Source organism: Pteropus vampyrus, unplaced genomic scaffold (assembly GCF_000151845.1).
Source record: "Pteropus vampyrus isolate Shadow unplaced genomic scaffold, Pvam_2.0 Scaffold129, whole genome shotgun sequence".
Lineage (NCBI taxonomy): Eukaryota > Metazoa > Chordata > Mammalia > Chiroptera > Pteropodidae > Pteropus > Pteropus vampyrus.
Genome location: NW_011888910.1, coordinates 5,047,226 through 5,071,041, shown reverse-complemented (window position 1 = coordinate 5,071,041; position 23,816 = coordinate 5,047,226). Strand labels below are relative to the sequence as shown.

The window sequence follows — 23,816 nt, the reverse complement described above, 5'->3', positions numbered from 1 at the left end:
TTGGTAGCAACACATTATAACAACTCATTGGCTTCAATTTCTGTTAAAAATAAAACTAGCCATCTGTATCGCTGTTACCATCTTGAAGGAATATGACTTTTTTCTCTAGCTGCTTTTTGCCTTTATTTTCAGCTAACTATTCTGTCTAAGTTTTCTTTGTATTTATCTTGCAATGGTTTGTAAATTTACTAGAATGTGTTGTTTAATGCCTTCCCTTAAATTTATAAATCTTTGGCTAGTAATTTTTCATATATTTATCCTATTTTTTTCCTTCTCATATTTCGATGGCACAAATATTTGACCTTTTTCATTATGTTCCATGTGTCTCTTGTACTCTTCTTTTTCTTTTCTATTTCCATCTATTTTTCTCTCTGTTCTTCACTCTGGGTATCTTTTTATTAACCTATCTTCCAATTCACTAATCCTTTGTTGTCTGCTTTAAACCCATCTGTAGGTCCCAGGTCTGGCTGTGATCCAGGCTCACAGCTAGGAATAGGACCCTGGATTTAGAATGTTACATTAATGTAGTAAGGTGCCTGTGCCCAGCTCATGTAAGCATGATTCAGCTTATTGTATTGTGCACGTGTGGCAGAATGCCACTATTGTTCTGGGACATAAGTGGAGCGCCTGCAGTCCCTTAGAGCAGAAGCGTGCTCCCCGCAATAGAAGAAGTGCACACTTCGCAGAAGAAGCGCGCTCGCTGCAATAAAGTTGATGCCTGCTGTTTCATTCTCATGTCAGCTCCTCGTGCATTCTTTTAACTGGGTGTCTCACCGCTGAAACCTTCCCTTCTCTATCGGCTCGGCGCTGACACTATCCATTTGATTTTTTAACCTCAAGTATATTTCAGGTTCTAGAATTTCCATTTGACTCTCTTCGAATAGCTTTCAGATTTCTGGTGAGATTCTTTATCTTTTCATCTACTTTAAAATTTTTATTAAAGTCTCTAATTATTCAATATCCAAATCAGCAGTGGTACTATTTATCTTGTCTTTTCTTTTTTAAAAATAATTTCTACTATTGTAGCATGTTTCATACTTTTTTATTGAAAGCCAGACACTGAAATAAAATGCAGAGGTGCAGAATGATGCTGTCTACCTTCAAAAAGGGTTAATTTTCCGCTAGCGAACAGTGAGTTTAGTAGCAAATTACTGCAGTCCTGTTTTAGGTAGTTAGAGCTGTGTTATTTCAGTTTTGTCCTTATTCCTAGGTTCTTATTTCAAGGGCATTGTTATGGACATAGATGTGCCTCCACCCCTAAATTCTTATGTTAAAACTTTAACACCCCTCCCCAGTGTGATGGCATTTATAGATGGGTCCCTTAGCAGTTAATTAGGTTTAGATGAGGTCATGAGGATAGAACTCTCATGATGGGATGTGTGCCCTTATAAGAAGAGATACTGTAGAACTTGCTTTCTCCACACATGAACAAAGAGGTCATGTGAGCGTACAGTGAGATGATGGCCTCCTACAAGCCAGGAAGAGAGGCCTAACCAGAAACAAACCATTCTGGCATCCTGACTTCAAATTTCCAGTCTCAACAATAGTGAGAAAATGAATGTGTGTTGTTCCAGCTACTCGGACTATAGTATATTGTTACGGTAGCCTGAGCAGGCTAAGACAGGCATGGTCCTGACTTATAGGGCCTGTCACTTCTCTGAGATATCAATGGAAAGCCTGGGGTGTTTACCTGGGCCCTTCCAGTTTGGCAGGGCTTGAACTTCCCAGTACTATGAAGCTACTTTCCTAGTACTATGAAGCTGCTGGAAATTCAGCTCAGCTTTTTAGCTTCTGATCTGCTTTTGCTCGATGGGTTTTTTAGAGACTTCCTACATATATGCGGTTTTATCATCAGCCGATCACTGGAGTGTAATTTAAATAGACAATTTTGGAGGCACTTCTCTTTACTACCCTCCTTTCTGAGATTTTGCTCCTCAAGTTCTAAACTCTGATCTCCTCAACCAGTGAGACTGCTACTTTGTGATTGGCTTTTATTACCCTTGGCACAAAATTAAAAAAATGCCCCCAGAGAAAAAGCTGTGGTGAATGAATATGGAGCTCATTTCATATTTTCTTCTTCTTAAGGACAGTGGTCTATAGAGTCCTGTCTGTAAGTTGCTCTCCAATGCCTTCAGTCATTTTACACATTTGTTCATGTTTTATTATTGTTTTCAATGAATACATTCTTTAGGTTCTGTCAAAACCAAAAAAGGAATATTTCTACTCATATTTTAAGATTCAACCCATGTGACTTCCCTTGTGATGTTTTTCCTGATTCTCTTTCTCTCAAATAGAATTATTATCCTCTCAAATAGAACCTCTTCTTATTGCCATAGCACATTCCTCTATTATAACTCTTATTAAATAACATTTACATTTTTATGGAACAATTGTCTCTCCAATAGACCTGAACTGTCATAGGATAAATATAGGTTCTTATTTTCTTTACTCCACATTCCCCTCCAGCTATTGCTCTATTCATCTCATTTACTTTTCTGAGAAATTTCTTTAAAGATCTAACTATACTCAGAGTCTCTCAGTTTTCTCTCCATCTCCTCCAACTTGTTCTTGAAGCTACTCCAAATATGTTTTTGTTCCCATCATACTACTAAAACTTGCATTATAGTGGTCTTTGACAGTTTCCATGTTATCAAATTTAATGGTGAATTTTCAGTCCACAACTTTCTTGACATATTAGCAGCCTTTGGCATAACTGATCACTCTCTTAAGGGCCCCCGCCTCCCCACCCCAACCTGGTTTCCCCTATTTTCTTGGTGGCTGCTCTTCACTCATCAAAATTGAGAGAGATCTTTCCTGGCCACCACACTTAAAATTGTGATACATTACCCACATATACATGCACATCTCATCAAACATTCTTGGACCTCAGGGCTCATTCCTCAGACCTCTTTTCTTTCTACATTCTCTCTCTTGATAACCTTGCTTCATAGCTTTAGATACTATCCACGTGTTGACATTCTAATTTAAATGTTCAACCTAGACCCCTTCCTTGAACTCCATACCCATATATCCTCCACCTGCCTCCCTGACATCTCCACCTGGATGTTTAATAGCATCTCAAATTAACATGTTCAAACAGAAGTCCTGAGTTTCACAAGCCTGCTGTTTGCAGTCTTCTTTCCCATTTGGTATATGGCAACTCTGTCCTTTAAGATATGCTAAGGACAAAACCCTTCCAGTTATTTCCTACACCCTGTTTCTGATCTCTAAACTAATCTGGTCACTTCCTCCTTCGTATTTTATCCAGAATCTAACATATTCTCATTACTTCTACTGCTATCACTCTCATCCAAGTCATCCTCATCCTATTTGCATTACTGAAATAACCTCCACACTTGTCTCCCTACTTTGCTAATTCTTTTGCAGTATTATTTTCAACTCAGCAGCCAGAGAGATCCTATAATTTAGTGCATGCTTCTGTACAAAACCCTCCAATGACTCAATTTATTCAGAATAAAAGCAAACTTCTTAAAATCACCTATAAGTCCTCACCTAATCTCCCCTTCCCCCTGCCTTACCTTTCTGACTTTATTCTCTATTACTAATTTTTGTCTTGTTCCTTCCACAGGTACCTCTTCTCTTTGCTCCCATCTGAGCCTTTGCCTTTGCTCTTCCCTTTCTCTACTCATTATGATTGTCCTCAAGATATCCTCACAGCATCCTTCCTCACTTCCTTTAGTTGTTTACTCAAATATCACTTTTATAGTGATATCTTTCCTGACCACTCCATCTAAAATTGTGATACACTACCCACACATACATGTACATCTCCTATCCAACTTGGGTGCTCTTTTTCTCTCTTAGCACTCACCACTAATATACTACATAGTTTACTCATTTATTTATTCATTCATTCGTTCATTCATCTGTCTCATTAGAATGTAAACTCTACAACGGTAGAGACTTGATTTATTCGCAATTGAGTCTTTAGTGCCTAGAACAGGTACTCTAAAATATTTGTTGAATGAATGCCTTTTTGTACCATTTGTATCTACCATCAGATGCTCTTGTACAAATCTAGTACCTGCTTGGCATATAGTAGTCAGTTAGTATAAATGAATAGGCCCATTATATATATAATATTATATATATTATATATATTATAATATATATTATATATATATTATATATATTATAATATATATAATGGGCCTATATATATATATACATACATATACACAAACACACACACACACACACACACGCACACACGCACACACAAATTTAGTTTCACAGCAAAACTGAGTGGAAAGATCAGTGTTCCCACATATTTAAACTCCCCTCCCCCTCGCCCCAAAACAACAAACACAGAGCCTCTCCTCATCAAATCTTGTACCTGTGTGGTATATTTATTACAATTAACCAACACTGACACATCATTAACAAGCGAAATCCATAGTTTACATTTGGTTTCACTTATGAACATTTACAGGTTTTGAAAAATGTATAGTGTCCACCATTATAGTATCATACAGAATAATTTCACTGCCCTAAAAATTTCATGCTCTACCTATTCATCCATCCCTCCACGAAAACCTGAGAACTACAGGTTTTTTTAACTGACTCCATAATTTTGCCTTCTCCAGAATGTCAGTTAGAATCATATATTATGTAGTTTTCAGATTGCATTCTTGCATTTAAAAATAAGCATTTAAGGTTCCTCCATGTCTTTCTGTGGTTTGATAGCACATTTCTTTTTAGCACTAAATTATATCGTATGGGTGGACCAGTTTTTTTGCCCATTCACCTGCTGAAGGACAATATTGGTTGCTTTCAAGTTTGGTAATTATAAATAAGGATGCTATAAACATTTATGTGCAGGTTTTTTGTGTAGAAATAAGCTTTCAACTCACTTTTGTTAATACTAAGGCTGGATCACATGGTTAAGACTTTTTAGCTTAAAAAAACTTTCATCCAAAGTGGCTGTGCCAATTTGCTATCACACCAACAATGAATGAGAATTCCTCGTTTTACATCCTCACCAACATTTGGTGTAGTATTTTGGATTGTAGGCATTCTAATAGATATCCCATTGCTTTTTCAAATTTGCAATTCCCTACTGCCCTGTAACGGTAAGCATCTTTTCATATGCTTTCTTGCCATCTGTATGTCAAATATCTATTTTGCCCATTTTCTAATTGGGTTGTTCCTTTTCTTAATTGTTGAGTTTTAAGAGTTTTTAGTATACAATTGACCCTTAAAAAAGATGTGGGTATTGAGACACCCACCACCTACACAGAAAATCAGAGTATAACTTAAGTCGGCCCTCCAAACATGAAAATATTGTTGACTCTTAAACAAGGTGGTTTGAAGTGCCAGAGTCTACTTACACAGATTTTTTTAAATCCCCATATTAGTGGACGCATGCAATACAAAGTCACATTGTTAGGGGTCAAATGTATTTTGGTTAAGCCCTTTATCACATATGTCTTTTGCAAATATTTTCTTCCAGCTTGTGGCTTCTCATTCGACTATATACCTTTCCACAATGTGTAATTATGCTGTGTATAATTTGCTTTTTAATATAGCATTATACCAAGCATTTCCCACTTCGCTTGAAACTTCCAAATCATCATTTTAAAGGACTGCAAAATAAATATCACATTTCCTCCACAGCTCCACAGCGTAGATTTTATTTTCCTCACTTTACAGGTGATAAGAAATAAGAGAATGGAAATTTGCCTGTGGTTTTAGCGCTGCTTAACCCGCTAAACTCAGAATCCCCCAGGAAACCTACCCGATGCTGTCTCCGCCCCGCCCTCCCATCCCTTGGCGGAGGTTTCTGGAACTAGGTAACATTTCCTTTTTTTTTTTTGTCTTCCCAACTCGCTTTAAAACAGAGTAAAGCCGGGATCCTTTGGCTGACACATCTCGGGGTACAGGGCCCCGCGGGCCTCAGGGCGGGCGCTCTCCCCTGTCTTCCTCCTCCGCAGGAGCACGGGGCGGAGCAGGAGCGAAGAGTCCACGCCCCGCCACCCGCCCGGGCTCACTCACTCGACGCGCAGACGGCGCGGACACCGGACCTGACCTCCTGAAGCGCAGCGGTCCCAGCCGGCCCCCACCTCCAGGTGCCGACCGCGCTGTTCCAGCGGGGCGAGGAAGCCCAGGCCACGTAGCTAGACGCGCGCAGCACGGCGGGGCCCACGGAGCCAGGCGCGGTGAGCGCTGGGCGGCCGCTCCGCGGCCCGGTCTCCCCGAGCACTACGAGCTTTGTCTCCGGACACCCCGCTCCCCCGCGTCAAGCTCGGGCGCCCTCCCCCAGGGCGCCCCAGTGAGGCTGCTGCTAAGTCGGAGTACTTCCTGACTGTCTCATCGCTGCTGCTTCCAGCACCTCGGCCTCGGGAAGTTTGCCGCGAAAACGAAAGTAAATAACTCGGGTGCGTCTTCGTGGAGGCGGTGACCGGGTTTGCTAGACTCCGCTTCTAGGCAGGGGAAGGGCTTCCTGGTCTGGCGTGCGGCGGTGGGCGGGCTTTCCTGAAGTCGGGCGGAGAGTGGGCTGGTTGGGCGATAGGCGGGGTCCGCGATGATCCCGGAAGTCGGACGGTGGACGGGATAGTCCCTACTCCCGCCGCTAGGACGAGGGGAGCACCTGCTGCGCGGCAAGCGGGGCCATGTATTCAGTTTGCAAATCCCGGAGATCTGTCAGCCAAAGGATCCCGGCTTTAATTCGTTTTAAAGCGAGTTGGGAGGACAAAAGAAAAGAGGAAATGTTACCCAGGCATAGAAACGTCCGCCAAAGTTCCCGGAAGTCGGGTGCGGAATTGCTGTCAAAGGCTCAGAAGCCTTACTCGCCGGAGGTTTAGGTGTAAATCCGTACCCGGGCGGAGACCTGCCCTAGGGTCACGACAACGGTGTGACGCTGGAACAAGCCCTTCGTTTTTGTTTTCTTTGTTATTTTGGTAGGACCGATGGGTTTTCATTGCATTATTAAGATACGGTGGTGTGTGCTCTTGCCATAATAAAGATTAGTCAATGTCTTTAACCGGGACTTCTTATCAACCCTTTGAAAGGACCTTTTGCTGTTGCACTTGCCCGCCGCAGCAGATTGCAAACAATCGAAAGCGTTTGTGCCATAATCTTAGATGTGAGCTGGCAAATGGAAAAGAGTCAACAGCCACATTGACAAAAGGGACGAATGTCATAACCCTAGAAGGCCTCTTCCATGGTCAGTGGCATTTGCTTTTATGCAGCACTACCGAATCTGTTCAGGGTTTTAAAGAGGCTTGGCTACATTCTTGTAAAAATTTGACAGAAACCCACAAGGCGTGTGGGTGGGTGGAAGAGGGGGTTCATTTATTTCTTTGTGTCTTGCTAATGGTTTGTTTCTTCCGCAGAGCTCTTGTTTATCTTGGACAAAGCCTAAGGCTGTTTTAATATGTTATAAGCAATTTTGCAGAAGCCTTTCGGTCTTTAGACCAATATTAATTCTTCCTTGATATACACTTGAAGAAATCAAGGCTTGGAGTGAACTTTGGGATGTGGAATGATTTAGTACTTGATTTGCATTTTTAACTATCAGGTTAGTGGAAGAGTAAGGAGAAGTCTAGGGCCATGCCACCCTCAAGGCCCGCCCCTCCCATCTCTTCTGATCTCGGAAGCTAAGTAGGGTGGAGCATGGTTAGTACATGGATGGGAGACCACCTAGGAATACCTGATACTGTAGGCTTAAAAAAAAAAAAAAATTGTAAGGAGGAAATTGTGGTCCATTAGAAATGTGGAAAACTGCAGCTCTTCTAAACCGAAAAAGTGAAGATTAAGCTTGTTTAAAATAAAATGTGGGGCGTATCATCATTGTTATTACTGATAAAAACAGTAATGATTAATTTTCATTTTTCTCTGTGCTGTATTGCACACTAGAAATATGTTCTGCTTCTGAGATTGTGAATGTTAATGAGAATTAAAAAAATTCTAAAATAGCAACTTCCAAAATGGCAAACTATTATTTGGTGCTTATTAATCCATAACATGTTAATACCACCAATATAACCTGGGAATTTGAAAAAAATAGCTTCCCATGCTTTGGTTGGATATTATACTCTGGCAAAATGATTGTATTAACCTGTAGAATATTGATTTTGAACCATATATTTTTATGTTTTTAAATTTTAGCCTATCCATTCCCCTGGTTCTGATGTAGCATACTTATTTAGTATAGGTGAGCAAGACTGTAAGATTAGGTCTTTGCATCTGATTTTAACAAAGACAGATTATTTTCGCTATCTAGACAAAGTAGCATGTTTTAGTGAATTGATAGAAGTCTGAGTGAAGAGACAGTTTCAGTTCCAGAATCTGCCACTTTGGATGAATCATTTAACTCTAAATTTTAGTCTCTTTATTTGTAAATTGGAATGATGAGAATAAAACTTCACAGGGATATAGTGTGCTAATGTACATGATATTGCTTGGTTAAACTGTTTCAGTCTTGTCTCTTGCTCATCAATTGGCTCTTCCTTGCTTAGCTCTCTTATTTATCTGGGCACAGCATCAAGATATATAATCAAAGAACTTTAGAAAAGTCCACAGTGTATCTTGAGTAAAATTGAAGTCCTATTAGCATGGAAAAAAGGGGGCCAATAATAGGTAGGCAACCAACATTTTCTGTCAGAGTCATTATGTATGGTCATCACTTAATTGAAAAAATAGTCCTCTACCACTGAAAATTAATATAAAAAATGTAAAAAAATATTTTTATTGAAGTATAACATACACAGAAAAGTGCACAAAGTATCACAACACTCTACATAGTATCACAAAGTGAACATTACCCGGATTAAGGAATAGAACATTGCTATCACTCCTGAAACCCCCTGTGCCTCCTGTCTCCCACCTATAGTAAGCACTATTCTGACTGTTAATATAATTCTGCCTGTTGGGAGGTATTAATTACTTTTTATTATTTATTTATATTTTTCCTTAGTTTTATTGAGGTATACTTGACAAACATAATTGAATATAGATATGAATATTTTGATACATAGACTCATCCTGCCTTATAGGTAATTTGTGAAGTTTCTTGGAATTTTCTATCAATTTTAGTGGAAAAAATTTGCTTCTCTGAGTCCCTGAGTTAATATCCATTTATCTTGTTATAAATTAGTTATCATAACATGATATAACAGGTCAGTGTGCTTTCATTGATTACTCTGTAACATGGCTTTGTAATGTTGTGTTCTGCTTGCCTGCATTCAGTGTTTCTGTGATTTTTGGATATCTAAACCACTCACAAGGCCTTCCTAAGATATTTAGTGCTTATAAAATTGAATCGTTCATGGGAACAAAAGGAGAAAAACAGTAAGAACAGAAATCACTGGGAACTGCATTAAAGATGCATAAGATTAGGTGAGGCCAGACTAAACCAGCAAACTGCCAGACTGTAAGGAGAATTAACTTGGATCAGGAACCAACCTCATAAAGTGCAGCCGACCCCCCTGGAGGTCTTCACCTGCAATCCATCATGCCTGCAGGAGGCACTGCAAATCCTAGTTGGTCTTGGCAAATTTGAGAAGGCAAGACCTGGGTTGAAGCAGAGATACCAAATAGCACTCATAAAACTGAAATTTTATACTCAGGCATATTTCAGGGCATGGTTATAATTCTTTCTGTTTCTTTGTATTTTTTAAGTGTTATTAAACATTCATATACAACATCATTTTTGAAAAATGCTAGATGTATTTCAGAGTATGAGTAGGACATAACTTATTCTTTCCTGTGTGTGTATAAATTGTTTATAAGCTTTTTGTCCTTTGTAATGTTACTGGGAACATCCTTGTATGTACATAACCTTTATCAGCATCTCTGATTTGATTCCCCAGAATAAAGAACTATTGAGTGAAGGAATTATTCTCTTTAAAAAATAAATTTTATTATAAATATAATTTATATTCATTGTAGAAAATTTATAAAATGTAATAAAAGTGTAAAGAAGAAAGTGAAAAATCACCCTGCCATCTGGATATAATCCTTACTAACATTTTGGTACCTTTCCCTATGTCTTTTTTTTTTTTCCTGGTTATATATCTTTATGTATATCTAACTTACAGACTACAATTTTGAGTGGCCATATGATATTTCATTTTATGAATGTGCTATAATTCATTGAACTGTGTCCTTTATTTTTGGACAATTAAATAGTTCTTTTTGAAAAATAATTGTCTATTTAATGATCAACTGCTATGTTTCAGGTTTTGTCCTGAAGACAGTATGCCAGACAGTTTCCTACCTTCTGTGAGCCTAATTAGAAATAATTATCAAATTACAGCTGTTTTAACTGTCGCAAGGGAGAAACACAGGATGCCATGAAAATGTCTAACGGGAAGACTTAGGATGGCTTCCCTGAGAATATGACATTTGGCTGAGAACTGAAGGATGAGCAGCATCTAGCTGGCAGAATATATCCTAAAACAGTTACAGGAGGAGAGTGGGATAAATTACCCTCACAAGATGGGTTCTGTATGCTCCAGAGGATCTATAGGAAATGGAAAAGGAGACCTAAAACAAATGCTAAAACATGTTTTATCTCTTACACCCTCCATCTCCCCATTCTCACAAGGATTGGTCGGTAGAGAACTGAGCAGGGTGATCCCAGCTGCACATTGGCATTCTCAAAGCCTAGTAAAACAGGATAAATGATGAATGTGAACAGCTGGGCCAACCATAGCCAGAGCTATAAAGCAGGAAACAAATGTGTTTTCACATATTTTTTTTTTAATGTAATCCTTACTGGTCCTGAGACAGTCATTGTTTCCTTTCGCAAATGAGAAAATTGGGGCTGTAAGCTACCCAAGTCACAGGGCTAATAAATTACAGGGCTAGATTTCATATAAGAGAAAGACCTGTGCGCTTTCTGCTATCATTATGGCTTCCACTAACTACCTCACCTTCAATGCCTGCCCCACCCTTTTATTCCCTCAGTCTTCATGTCCTTTATCTGGACAGCCCTGACCCCCTCTGCCCCACAGATGTGCTACTTTCCTGAAGATACTTCCTCTCATTTGGCAGTATCTCATGTTATAGGAAGATGGTCCATAGTGTCCTCTCCTATTCCAATATGTGCACGTGGTCCGTGGTCTGGGTGGCAGGGCCCACCCACAGCCTTTGTACAAGATATAGGAGGTTGGTTATCCGAGCCCAACTGCAGCAGGTCACTGTACAAGACTACCGTGAGCTTAGGCATTTTCAAAAACCCCTCCAGGTACTTTTATTTTTTTTTTAATTCTCTGTCTCCTACCATTTTATTATGAAAAATTTCAAAGTGCAAAGTTAAAAAGTTTTTACAGGGAACTCTATCCACCATCTATATCATTTTACTCTGCTTGCTTTATCATATAACTCTCCATCACTTATCCCTCTCTCTATCCACCAGTCTGTCTGCCAAGTAAATCAGAGACATCAGTATACTTCTCCCTAGATCTTTCAGCATGCACACCACTAACTAGAGGTCAGTATGTTTACAGATTGTTCTTTCGATGTAAAATTTACCTGTAATTCTTAAGAGTACATTTGTAAAGTATTGACAAATGCTTGTGCCTTTGTAAACCCTACCCCCTACTAAGATGCTAGAACATTACCATCACCCCAGAAAGCTCCCTTATGCTTCATCCCACTCAGTCCTCACTCTGTACCTGGGCAACCTGTGTTCTTTTTCCAATACAGATTAGTTTGTTCTATTAATATAAATGGAATTATATGGTATACTTTCGTATAGGGTTTCTTTTACTCTGCATATTGTTTTTGTGATTCACATTGTTGCATGTATTAGTAGTTCATTTCTTTTTATATCTGGGTAGTATTCCATTATATGAATATGCCAGCTCTTTGGGTTTTTGTTTTTTCTTTTTTTACCCATTCTATTGATGAATAACTGTTTCTAGTTTGGGGACTATTACAAATAAAGCTGCTATGAACATTGTACAAATCTTGGAGGACATAAGTTTTCATTTCTCTTGGGATTGCAGTTGCTACGTCATAGTATAGGTGTATGTTCAGTTTTATAAGAAACTGCCAGACCTTTTCCCAAAGTGGTTGTGCAATTTTATACTTCTACCAACAGTGTATGAGAATTCTGGTTGCTTCATATCTTCACCAGTATTTGGTGGTGTCAGCATTTTTAATTTCAGATATTCTGGCGGGTATGTAGTAGTATCCCATTGTGGTCCCCCATGAATTTTTAGTCTTCATTTCAGTTTGGGAAAATGAATGAATGTAAATAAATAGCAGAAAAGAAGAAGAATGAAGCAAAGTCCTGTCCTGAGATTGTGTACATTATATATTTCATAGCACTGATATACAAATTCTCCAAACTCATCCTTTTCACATCTTCCTATTCTTTTTAGATAGTGCATTGTTCTTTTTAGATTCCTCAGATTCCTTCTTTTGTTCATAATTACTTTAAAGCTTTTTATTTTCTAAGGCTATTCAGTAGTTTAATTACCTAAAGTTCTTTCGTGCCTAGTACTGCTGTTTGTTTTATCTACTGGTTCTGGCCCATGATGAACTTTTTCTTTTGTGTTTTATAATTTTGGAAAGGGAGCTTATGTTAAGTGAGGCTTTATTTCTGGGAATCCTGTCTGGCCTGGCTTAAGGGTGTTTTAGCCTTATAATCCAGGGTTACCATCAGTCTATGACCACTTTCCATACAAAAGTCCTTAATTTGGGGGATCCTGGCGTATAAATTTAAAGAGTAGTATAAATTCAAAGCTCAAATCTATTTGATGATAGGCCCAAGGTTATGAATTCACATGAAGACATTTTTTTAATACTCCATTCCCAGCCTAAGACAAACAAGTTCTTTTGCTAGTGAACTGCTTTTTTTCTAATTATCTTTTCATTGAAGGGTAGGGTAGCACATTGAGGAGCACCATGTTAAGGAGGGAATCTTTGTTTCAACCCTCTTTTCTTGCATTCCTTGACCTTCTCTCCTGTTCCTGTCTACGCTTTAAAACCTGACCTCTGGATGGCCAAGTTAGTAGTGCCCCAGAGGGCCACTGTCCTAGTTCAGCTGCTATAATAAATTACCACAGACTGGGTGGCTTAAGCAGTGGACATTTACTTCTCACAGTTCTGGAGGCTGAGAAGTCCATGATCAAGGTGCCTGCAGATCCAGTCAGTGGTGAGGGCTTACTTCCTGGTTTGCAAATGGCCGTCCTCTCATTGTATCTTCATGTGGTGGAGAGAAAGAAAACTCTCTTGTGTCTTTTATAAGGACACTAATGTCATTCAAGAGGCCTCCACCTTTATGACCTAATTAGTTTCCAAAAGCTTCACTTCTTAATACTATCTCACTGGGGATAAGACTTCAACATATGAATTGGGGTAAACTCAAACATTTAGTCCATAGCAGCTACCATACAGGCTACAGCCCCAAGGCCAGTGCTCTTTTTGTTTTCAGTGCCTGAAGTTCTTTTCCTTTGCACTGAGCCCAGCTGTGCATTGGAATGGATGTTTTTATTATGTTACCTAACAAATATATGTCCTTTATAGCAGAAGGGTTTTTCAAAATTTTCTAGTCCTCCATGTTGCTAGAAGTGAAAGTCTAAGGAATATAAATCGTGATCTTCTGTGATTCTTAGAAATATAAAAAAGTTCGTTATAGACACCATAAGTCTACCAAAAAATAAAGGCACACCAAGCATGCGGTGGATCTTTATGTAAATTTTTTGGATAATGACTTTCTTTGCACTGAGATATACTCTTGTTTTCTTTACAGGGCACAGCTCTGAAGGGGAAACTTATAGGTGGTGTGCTTTTGAGCATTTTGAGCATTTGGAAGGAAAGCAGACATGTCTTTGGAAGACATTAAGATGAAATCTAGTGACTTCCTGGAGAAGGAGCATCTGGACAGCGGGGGCTTCGGAAAGGTGTCTTTGTGTTTACACAGATCCCATGGACTCGTAATACTGAAAAAGGTGTACACAGGACCCAAGCGCACTGAGTGAGTTGGGAGCAGGGGCGGGTAAACCAAAATACGGGCTGGTGGTAGGAAGCAGTTATTGCACAGATGCAGGAGCAGGCAGTGGATAACAGTGGCACAGGCTTTAGAATGAGACAGACCATGCATGAATTTGGCACACAAGCTTCATCCCTGCAAAGTTGTTATTATCCCTGTATTGCTGATAAGGATTCTGAGGCTGATTAGTGAAAACTTTACAGCTAGTGAATAATGGAAGATAAATGGAAGGAAGGAAATAGAGAAAGAGAAGGAAATTAAGGGTGTGAAGAAGGCAATAAAAAGAAAAGGGAGGGATCAGTGAAGACAGACTTATTTACTTGCTTCACATTTTTGGTAAGGACTAGCTCTAAACATGGAAAAGAAAAAAAGTTTTATTAGCAGTTCCAGAAACCCTCTCTTTGAAACAATCGGTGGAGTTGTTTCACTTCTCCCTCTTCTTGGTTATGAGAGAAGCTGCATTTTTTATTACACGCTCCAGCACAGTCCTTTTTTCAGACTGTGTTTCATTGCTGCTATTCATTTATCGTTTGTTCATTTGTTCATCAATTTAACATTTCTTGAGCACTCACTGCCAGTCACTGGGAAGGAGGGATAGAAAGATGAATAAGAAACTACTCTGCCTTCTAAAGCTTGTAGTCTGTGCCTAGCAGAGATCAGTACATGAACAGGCAGTGATAAATGCACTTGCAATGGGATTCATTTAAGGTGTATACTGTGTTTCGGGGGGGCGGGGCCACAAAAGGAAAAGTTAGCCCCATCTTAACAGCACCTTTCGCTCCCACAGGTACAATGAGTCCCTCCTTGAGGAAGGCAAGATGATGCACAAGCTGAGACATCAGCGGGTGGTGAAGCTCCTGGGTATCATCATAGAAGAAGGAAACTACTCTCTCGTTATGGAGTATATGGAAAAGGGCAACCTGATGCATGTGCTGAAAACTGAGGTAGAGAGGGCTTTGCCATTCATGGTACAGGCACAGTGACTTGGGTACTGCTTGTCTGTTGTGGTTATTGCTGCTTGTCCTTTTGTAGCTTTGTTGGTGTAAATGGTATCAAATTGCAGTTAATAATCTGTCTTCTCATACAGTCCTTTATAGTATACACCCTTTAATCAATCAATCAGTCAATATTTAATTGTTATCCATTATGCATATACCCCACATCAGACCATGTGTTTCATGAAGACAGGACCTACCTCTGAATTGTGGATCTTAGAGTGGCTGACAAAAGGAAAACGAACAACTGTCTGTAGGGATTTAGAGGAGGGCAAGACCATGCACTGGGGAGGAAAAGTCAAGGCAGATTTAACAAGGGATTGACTTCAGAAAATCTAAAATATCTAGCAATTTACAAATTGGGCTTTCTTGCCCCCCGCTCCCCCAATCCCTGCAGACAGTTGTTCTTGTCTGTTTTGTCAGCCACTCTAAGATCCATAGTTCAAAGATAGCCCTGTCCTCATGAAGCACATGGTTTGATGTGGAGTATATGCATAATGGATAACAATTAAAGATTGATTGATTGATTAAAGGATATATATATAAAGCAGTGGTCTTCAACCTTTTTTGGCACCAGAGACCAGTGCTTCTATGAGAATCTAATGCCTGATGATCTGAGGTGGAGCTGAGGTGGTGATACTAGTGCTAGCGAGCAGCTGCAAATACAGATGAAGCTTCTCTCGCTCTTCTTGCTGTGTAGCTCAGTTCCTAACAGGCCACAGACCAGTACCAGTCCACAGCTGGGGGCTTGGGGATCTCTGCTTTATGAGAAGACAGAATATTAACGATTGTACTTTGATACCATTTAAGAAACTTATAGCTTAAATATAGGACATTAGCAGCAGTGATACTGGATGAGTACAACTTAAAACAGGAAAATAAAAATTGACCAAATAACTCTAAGCATTTTTAAAAGTTTATATGCCTTTTAAGAGAAAGGTCTTGTGCTAGTTGTTCAGGAAGCAGTAGCAAATACACGGACAAATAAAAGGGAACAGATAGGTAAGAGAACAGTGTAGTGTACAATTTTTGATAGACAGCCTCATCATGTGTTATGAGAACACAGAGGAGAGGCATACACCCCAGCAAGGGGTAGATAGGGAGGGATTCCGGAAGAAAGATGCTTGAGCCAAGGACAAGTAGAAGTTTTGAAGCAGAGAATTAGAGAACAGGTGTTCCAGGCAGAGAGAATGGCATGTGTAAACGAAAGTACACCAAATTTGGGAAACTGCAAATAGCTGGGTTTGGCCAAACCATAGATTGCCCGTGAGAGTGGTGAGATATGACTGTCTTTATGGCATATATTCCCCCTTTTCCCATCTCTTGTCCCCTGACCCCACAACTGCTACAGTTATGCCAATTATTTTAAGTCACAGACATCTGTCACAAATACCTGTGGGAAAGAGAAAAGATAAATCACTGGTATGCATTGTATTCTCATTTGATCAGATTGCTATTCTCCACAAAACTAGATAAGATCAGTTTGATTGGGAGATAAATCATTTGGTACCAGAGGCATTCTGGGGATCAGGCAAAGATAAGGTGCACTAATTGGGGCTCAAGAAGAAAGTCAGAAGGACATAGTGTACGGTGTAGTGTACGGTGTAATGAAGCAGACAGAGGTTTGAGAAAGGTATCTGCTTGCTCAGAATTTTTTTCCCAAGTCCAAAGATATACCATAGAAGAAGGGAAAATCTCTGGCAATTTTTTGTGTAGTAATGATCAGACTATGAATACTGTAGTTCAGCTATATTATGAGTTAAATACTTTGGGGGGATGACTTGGGAATCTAACTTTCATAATTGAAATTTTTTTTCCCTTTTTACCAGCAACCATAAATTTTTAGGTAACAGCCTGTTTGTTAACTAGGGACTACACACCCGTGTGTGTACTCATACAGAGTGAGAATTTATGTTTTTAAGTGTTAAGCAAATCTAAGGTTCAACTAATATAAATAGAAACTGGAATTGTCTACATTAACATAGATGTTCCTATAACTAGAATACAATTGTGAGAGTGACCTGAGACTCTACAAAGACTTGAAGTACCTGATAACAAATCACAAAATAGATATAAAATTCATTTCAGGATTAATAGCATTATGTTATCTTATAGCTTAATCTTTACATGTTTGTAATCAGTGTGAGCACATTCTCTTGTATTTTTTTTCTCGTAATATTTTTTCATACACATATTTCCATGAAATTTTCCACATATTTAATATAGAGTAGAACATCATATTAGTATACCATAGAGAATATTTTTTTTGGTGTATTTATTTTTCCATTCATTCACCAAACAGGCACCATCCTAGGTAGTATGCATATGTCCTAAATAATAATAATTAAGGTTTGTCTTCATGTTGCTTAACTGTACGATATTTTTATATATTACAATATTGTCATGGAAGTTTTATTTTTACACTGTGGAAACACACTATTAATACCCTTAGCACCTGGGATGAACTCTTTCTTCAAACAAGGGCTTGTTTTACAATGTCAGCAAACTTGCAGAGCAAGATAGAAAGCAACCTGGTAACTATACCTCAGGTGCAGACCTGCTACTCTTGAATGAAACAGTTGTTTTGGCCTGTTTAATTACTTTTCCATTTTATAGACTTAATATTACTTGTTTTAGAGCAGTATCCCCCTCTCTGTAAAAGGAAGGATAATTATGGAGACCATTGAAGGAATGCGCTATTTACATGGAAAAAATGTAATACACAAGGATCTAAAGCCTGAAAATATCCTCGTTGATGATGACTTTCATATTAAGGTAAACCGTAACCTAAAATCTTCTTGAAGTTTGGGGTATTTTTAGTTTAATTCTACACTGTAAATCTATTTTTGTACATGGTAGACTCTAAAGGAGGACCTAGCTCAACTTATAACTGGTAATGGTAGTACTGGAAGGCTCTACCAAGGATTCAAAAGGAAGATACACTTGATGGAGTTTATATTTTTTATGTATTTAGTTACTTTCATCTGCATTTTTTATGTTTTCTTCTGAAAACTCTCTTTCCAAAGTAATAAAGGAACAATGAAAACAGATTTTGTTGTTCACTCAAGAGCAAGGTTTAACCAGAAAGATCATCACAGCTAATTGGCTCTGGCAGCAGGAATCCAAGAAAAAGAATCTGAAAAGGGAAGTGGCCTGGGGGAGGGACCAGGAACTGCTTTCGCAGGCATCCCTCTCTGCTAGAAGATTCTTCTTCCGACACTTTCGTTCTAGTCTTAGACGGATTTTTATTTCTGTCTTTAAAGGAAGGTTTCTTCTTTATATTATATTCTCTTATGTTCTGGGTTAGAATCTGTGGTTTTTACACAATTGCATACCAAAATTCATCTCAAATGCTCGGATTCAAGGAGGCAGAAGTGAAACTGTCATTTTTGATTTCTCCTTAACTGTATTGTTCTGTCATTTTGCCCTCTCACTTCACTGTTTGTTTTGTTCTGCCTTTGGTATTTTTTCTCTGCTTTTTTGTCTGTTTTTCTCCACCTTCCCATCCCATCTTCTCTTAGGTTCAGGCTATCACCTCAAAACAAGTAGCAATACAGTCCTTATCAGTGTATCTTTGGAATCCTTGGGAACTTGCATCCATGGTCTTCTGGACACCATTAGGAGAAACAGAAGGTGCAGTACTTCGTCACTGTCTGCTACACAGGTCTACTGAGAAGAAAATACTTTTTTTTCCTAGCTCCAGGAATAATTGAAAAACACGCAGAGTGAGGAATTAGAACAAATATGTTTTGTTGTTGTTCATGTCAGAAATGTCTTCTATTTTGCTTCCTCCCTCCCTTTACAATCCTCCTAGCAAATTCCCTCCTCCCCCGCTTTTTTTTAATTGTATAACAATTGAGATACCAGAATTTCACATGACATTTCTTTGGGGTGATTTTCCAGATAGCTGAGGAAACACAAAGTTTCTATGAGTCTGTCTAGACATTACTGTTTTAAACCTATCCAGTGCAACCATTTCTGGAAAATTCACTGTATCTTACATCTGTTGGATAAGCCCGAAATTTAAAGACAAATCTGATTTGCTTATAGCAAGAACATTCTCATTGGTTTGATCTCTTGCAGATAGCTGATCTTGGTGTTGCTTCCTTTAAAACATGGAGTAAGCTGACTAAAGAGGAAGATAACAAACAGAGGAAAGTGAATAGTTCTTCAAAAAAAAATGGTGGCACCCTATATTACATGGCCCCTGAGCACCTGAATGACATCAATGCAAGGCCCTCGGAGAAGTCAGATGTGTACAGCTTTGCCATAGTACTTTGGGCAATATTTGCACATAAGGAGCCATATGAAAGTAAGACATTTATAAAGGAGTGGGATTTCAGTTTTAATACAAACTTGCTAAATGAAATAATGGCCTTTTTTGAAGTCAGTTAATGCTTATAATTGTTTGTTCATTTAATGTCTGTCTTACCCCCTAGACTGTAAGCTCTACAAGGACTGGGACCACACCTGGTTTATTCAGTGCTATTTGCTGAGTATCTGTATACATACTGCCAGGAACATAGTAGGTGCTCAATAAATTTTTGTTGACTGAATGAGTAATCTTAGTTTAGGAATCAGGGATCACAAGACAAATAGGAGCCTTGATAATGCATCTAAGCTTAGGAGGTGCTATAAAATTGCCAGATTCTTCCTGGATGGGAAAACTTACTTGAAGCTTATGAGGACTTACCCTTTCGTACTGCAAGTCATATGCTTCATATATTCATCCATTCACTAATTCAAGAATTAAGTCATTTCATACTTACATGAGTACTTTAATTAGAATTGAGAATATAAAGATGAGAAAGACATGGTTTGTGCAGGAGAACAGATACATAAAGTGTCATTTTTCAGTTTGTTAAGTGCCTACACTAAAGGACATTTTCCTATCTATTCTTGTTTTCATGATTATTACTCTCACTCCCATGGTTTAATGATCATCTCTTTGCCCATGCCTCTCAAATCTCTTATCTCTAGCCCTGGCCTGGATATCCAGTTGTCTTAGATTCATTACATGTAACCAGAGGAACCCTAAAGCAACATCCCTCTAAACAAATTCATCTTCTGCATGCTCTCCCTGTAGCCCACACAGGCTTGTTTCTTTTCTTATGTTCAGCAGATGGCATTACCATCTATCTACTGAGTTGCTTGACCATCCCAGGTTGAGCCTTGGTCATCCCAGACTCAACCTTGTCCCTCATTTCCCACATCCAATCAGTCATCAAAACCTATAAATTCAAAGTATATATATAATTCAATTTACATCTTAAATCCATCTACTTCTCTTTATTACCACTATACTCTATTTAGTTCAAACACTTTATATTTCTGCTACAATCTCCTCATACACATCCACCTTCATTCACACTGCAGCCCAACTGGCCAGCCCAAAAAAGATGGCTTCCATTCGCATTTCAGCCAACTGGTTGTCCCAAAAGGAAATATGACCATTTCATTCATCTGCTTAAAATTGTCCCAAGGCTCCCTGTGGCCTTAAGCTTAAGTATAAAGTTTAAATTCCTCATTATGGAATAATGGCTCTTTCTAATTTGGCTTTTGCTTCTTTCTATGCCTTTATTTCTTACTTCTCTTTCCTTTGTTAATATGCTTTTATACCGAACTACTCACAATTTCTGGGATACGTTATGATTTCTGGAACTCCCAATCTATTTATATCCTATTTCCCTAGCCCAGAATCTTCACCTCTGAGTCCCCCTTCCCATTCTTTACCTGGATAACTCCCGCTTATTTTTCTGAACTCAAAGCATTCTCTGACCTTCTAGTAAAGATCGTGTTAAGAGAATCCCTTGTACTTATTTCTTGAATGGCAATTATCACTCTATTTTAAGTTACTCATTAATATTCCATTCTACCAGGAGGCAGCTTTCTTGTGAATTCTGTCTTTCAAATACAGAAATTAAAATTCTGTTTGATTATTACTGCAATGGACTATGTCAGCTCCTTGCCACAGGGCTATTCTGTGCCTATCAGATCAGGTATCTATACTAAAAGTGGACCCTAGGCAAAGAGAGATTAATGGCATTGTCCAAGTTCTGTTATCTCCCTGCCTGAGAGGAGCAGGACCTGAAAGAAAGCCTCAACTTAAGCTCCTCTTTGCTTTATAGATGCTATCTGTGAGCAGCAGTTGATAATGTGCATTAAATCTGGGAACAGGCCAGATGTGGAAGACATCATTGAGAACTGTCCAAAGGAGATTATCAATATCATGAAGCAATGCTGGGAAGCGAATCCAGAAGTTCGGCCAACATTTGCTGGTAAGGGCATCTTTTATGACTGCACAATCACCTATGTGGTGATTTTCTTAGTGAGAGGTTGTCAGGAAGTTGCTTTGAGTCTTCAGAAAACTGAGTTCTACTTGTGACTTCAAACTCATATTCTAGATTTCAGTTATTTAGTTCAATGAAAAGATGCCATCTCTCCCCAAACCATGAAGGCACATAACACCCTCTTTGTTATTTTTCATAATTAATTTTTTTAAATAATTTTTTTTATTTTTCAATTACAGTTGGCATACAATATTATATTAGTTTCAGGTGTACCACATAGTGATTAGACATTCATATAACTTACAGAGTGATCACCCTGATAAATCTAATACCCATCCGATACCATACTTAGTTATTACAATGTTATTGACTATTCCTTATGCTGTACTTTACATCATCATGACTATTTGACTATTTTGTAACTCCTAATTTGTATTTATTAATCCCTTCCCCTTTTTCACCCACCCCTCAACATTCCTCTCTTCTGGCAACTATCAGAATGTTCTCTGCGTTTATAAGTTTGTTTCTGTTTTGTTTATTTGTTTACCTTGTTTTTTAGCTTCCACATATAAGTGAAATCATATGGCATTTGTCTTTCCCTGTCTGACTTACTCCACTCAGCACAGTATCCTTTAGGTCCATCCATGTTATTGCAGATGGCAAGATTTAAGTCTTTTCTTTATGGCTAAGTAAGATTCCACTGTATATCTATACCACTTCTTCTTTATCTGCTCATCTACTGATGGACACTGAGGTTGCCTCCATATCTTGGCTGTTGTAAATTATGCTGCAATGAACATATTGACTCACATGTCCCTGCGAAGTAGTGTTTTGGATTTTTTCGGATAAATGCCCAGAAGTGGAATTACTAGGTCTTCTGTCTCTTGTTATAGCTATTGTTTTAAAGTCTATTTTATTGAAATCCCCTTGGCAATATTTTAAGACTTTTGGCATGTATATTCATGAGGATATTGGTCTATAGCTTTCCACTTTTTGAATGATCTTGTTAGGTTTTGATGTCAGAGTCAATATTGGCTTCATAAAATAAATTGAAAAGTATTTCCTCCTCTTCTGTTTCTGGCAGAGAATGTGTATAATTGATGTTAATTATTTAAAAGTTTGGTAGAAACCATCTGCGCCTGGAGATTTCTTTCTTGGGAGTTTTCAAATTATGAAGTCAATTTATTTAATAGTTACAGGGCCATTCAGCTGACCTATTTTATAGCAGAGTAGTTGTGGTACTTTGTATGTTTGGAGGAGATGGTCTATTTCATATAAGTTGTTAAATTTATATGTGTAAAGTTGTTTGTAGTATCCCATATCCTTTAGATATCTGCTGGGTTTGTAGCGATAGTCCCTATTTCATTCCTGATGTTGGTAATTTGTTTCTTCTGTTTTTCTTTGTCTGTCTTCTTTGAGGGTTATCAATTTTACTGATCTTTTCAAAGAACCAGCTTTGATTTTCACTGTTGTTTCTGTGTTTTCTATTTCATTGATCTTATCTTTATTATTTCCTTTCTTCTATTTGCTTTTTGTTTATTTTGCTCTTTTTTTTCCTAGGTTCTTGAAATGAGAACTTAGATTACTGATTTGTACTTGAGACCTTTTCTCTTTTCTAATGTGTATGTTTAATACCATCCATTTCCTTTTCAGCATTACTTTAGTTGCATCCTACAAATTTTGATATGTTGTATTTTTATTTACTTCAGTGCAATTTTTATTTTCCTCGAGCCTTTCTCTTTGATCTATTATTTAGAAATGTGTTGTTTAGTTTCCAAGAGCTTGAAGGTTTTCCTGTTATCTTTGTTATTGATTTCTGGCTTGATTTCACTGTAGTTGAAAAACATTCTGTAAGTATCGGTTTTTTCAAATTTGTTGAGGTTTATTTTATGGCCTAGGATATTGTCTATCTTGGTATATGTTCTGTGGGCACTTGAAAGGAATGGGTATTCTGCTGTTATTGTGGTAGAGTATTTTATAAATCTTGTTTACATCCTATTGATAATGTTGTTGAGTTCTAAATCTTCACTGGTTTTTCTGTGTTTTTTCAATTGTTGAGAGAGAGGTGTTCAAGTCTCCAACTCTAATTGTGAATTTATTTCTGCTTTTAGTTCTATCTTCTTTAGCTTTATATATTTTGAATCTCTATTGTTTGGTACATATACATTTAGGATTGCTAGTTTTTGATGGATTGATCCTTTTATCATTACATAAATGTCCTTTTCTGTCTCCAGTAATCCTCTTTTCTCTGAAGTCTACTTTATTGGATCTTAATATGGCCACCCTGCTTTCCTTTTATTAATGTCTACATGACATATCTTTCCTCATTTTTATTTTAAACTGCCTATAACCATTATATGTGATGTGAGTTTCTTGTAACAGCATGTAGCTGAGTCATTTATTTTAATCTATTCTGCCAATCTTTTATCTTTTTATAAGTGTTTTTTAGATCATTTATATTTAATGCAATTATTGATATATTAGGGCTCATGTCTGCCATTTTATTTTGTTTTTTTGTTTATTTTTCTATTTTGTTTTTTTAAATTCTTTTTGTTTTTCATTTTT

General features: G+C 38.1%; 1 protein-coding gene across 4 annotated transcripts in view; it reads left to right on the top strand.

The window, feature by feature from the left end:
- The first annotated feature begins 5,894 nt into the window (after nucleotides 1-5,894).
- RIPK1 (receptor interacting serine/threonine kinase 1) overlaps nucleotides 5,895-23,816 on the top strand; it is a 32,892-nt gene continuing 14,970 nt past the window's right edge. The window contains exons 1-7 of one of the 4 annotated variants that reach the window (XM_023534643.1): nucleotides 5,895-6,398; nucleotides 11,384-11,458; nucleotides 13,727-13,951; nucleotides 14,754-14,910; nucleotides 17,599-17,736; nucleotides 19,045-19,273; nucleotides 21,090-21,239. In XM_023534643.1, the coding sequence (XP_023390411.1) occupies nucleotides 13,800-13,951; nucleotides 14,754-14,910; nucleotides 17,599-17,736; nucleotides 19,045-19,273; nucleotides 21,090-21,239 (826 nt within the window). In that variant the 5' untranslated portion in view covers nucleotides 5,895-6,398; nucleotides 11,384-11,458; nucleotides 13,727-13,799. Of the gene's footprint in view, nucleotides 6,399-6,595; nucleotides 7,187-11,383; nucleotides 11,459-13,726; nucleotides 13,952-14,753; nucleotides 14,911-17,598; nucleotides 17,737-19,044; nucleotides 19,274-21,089; nucleotides 21,240-23,816 lie in introns of those variants that run through there. The other 3 variants (XM_011367063.2, XM_011367064.2, XM_023534644.1) reach the window with 3 other exon arrangements.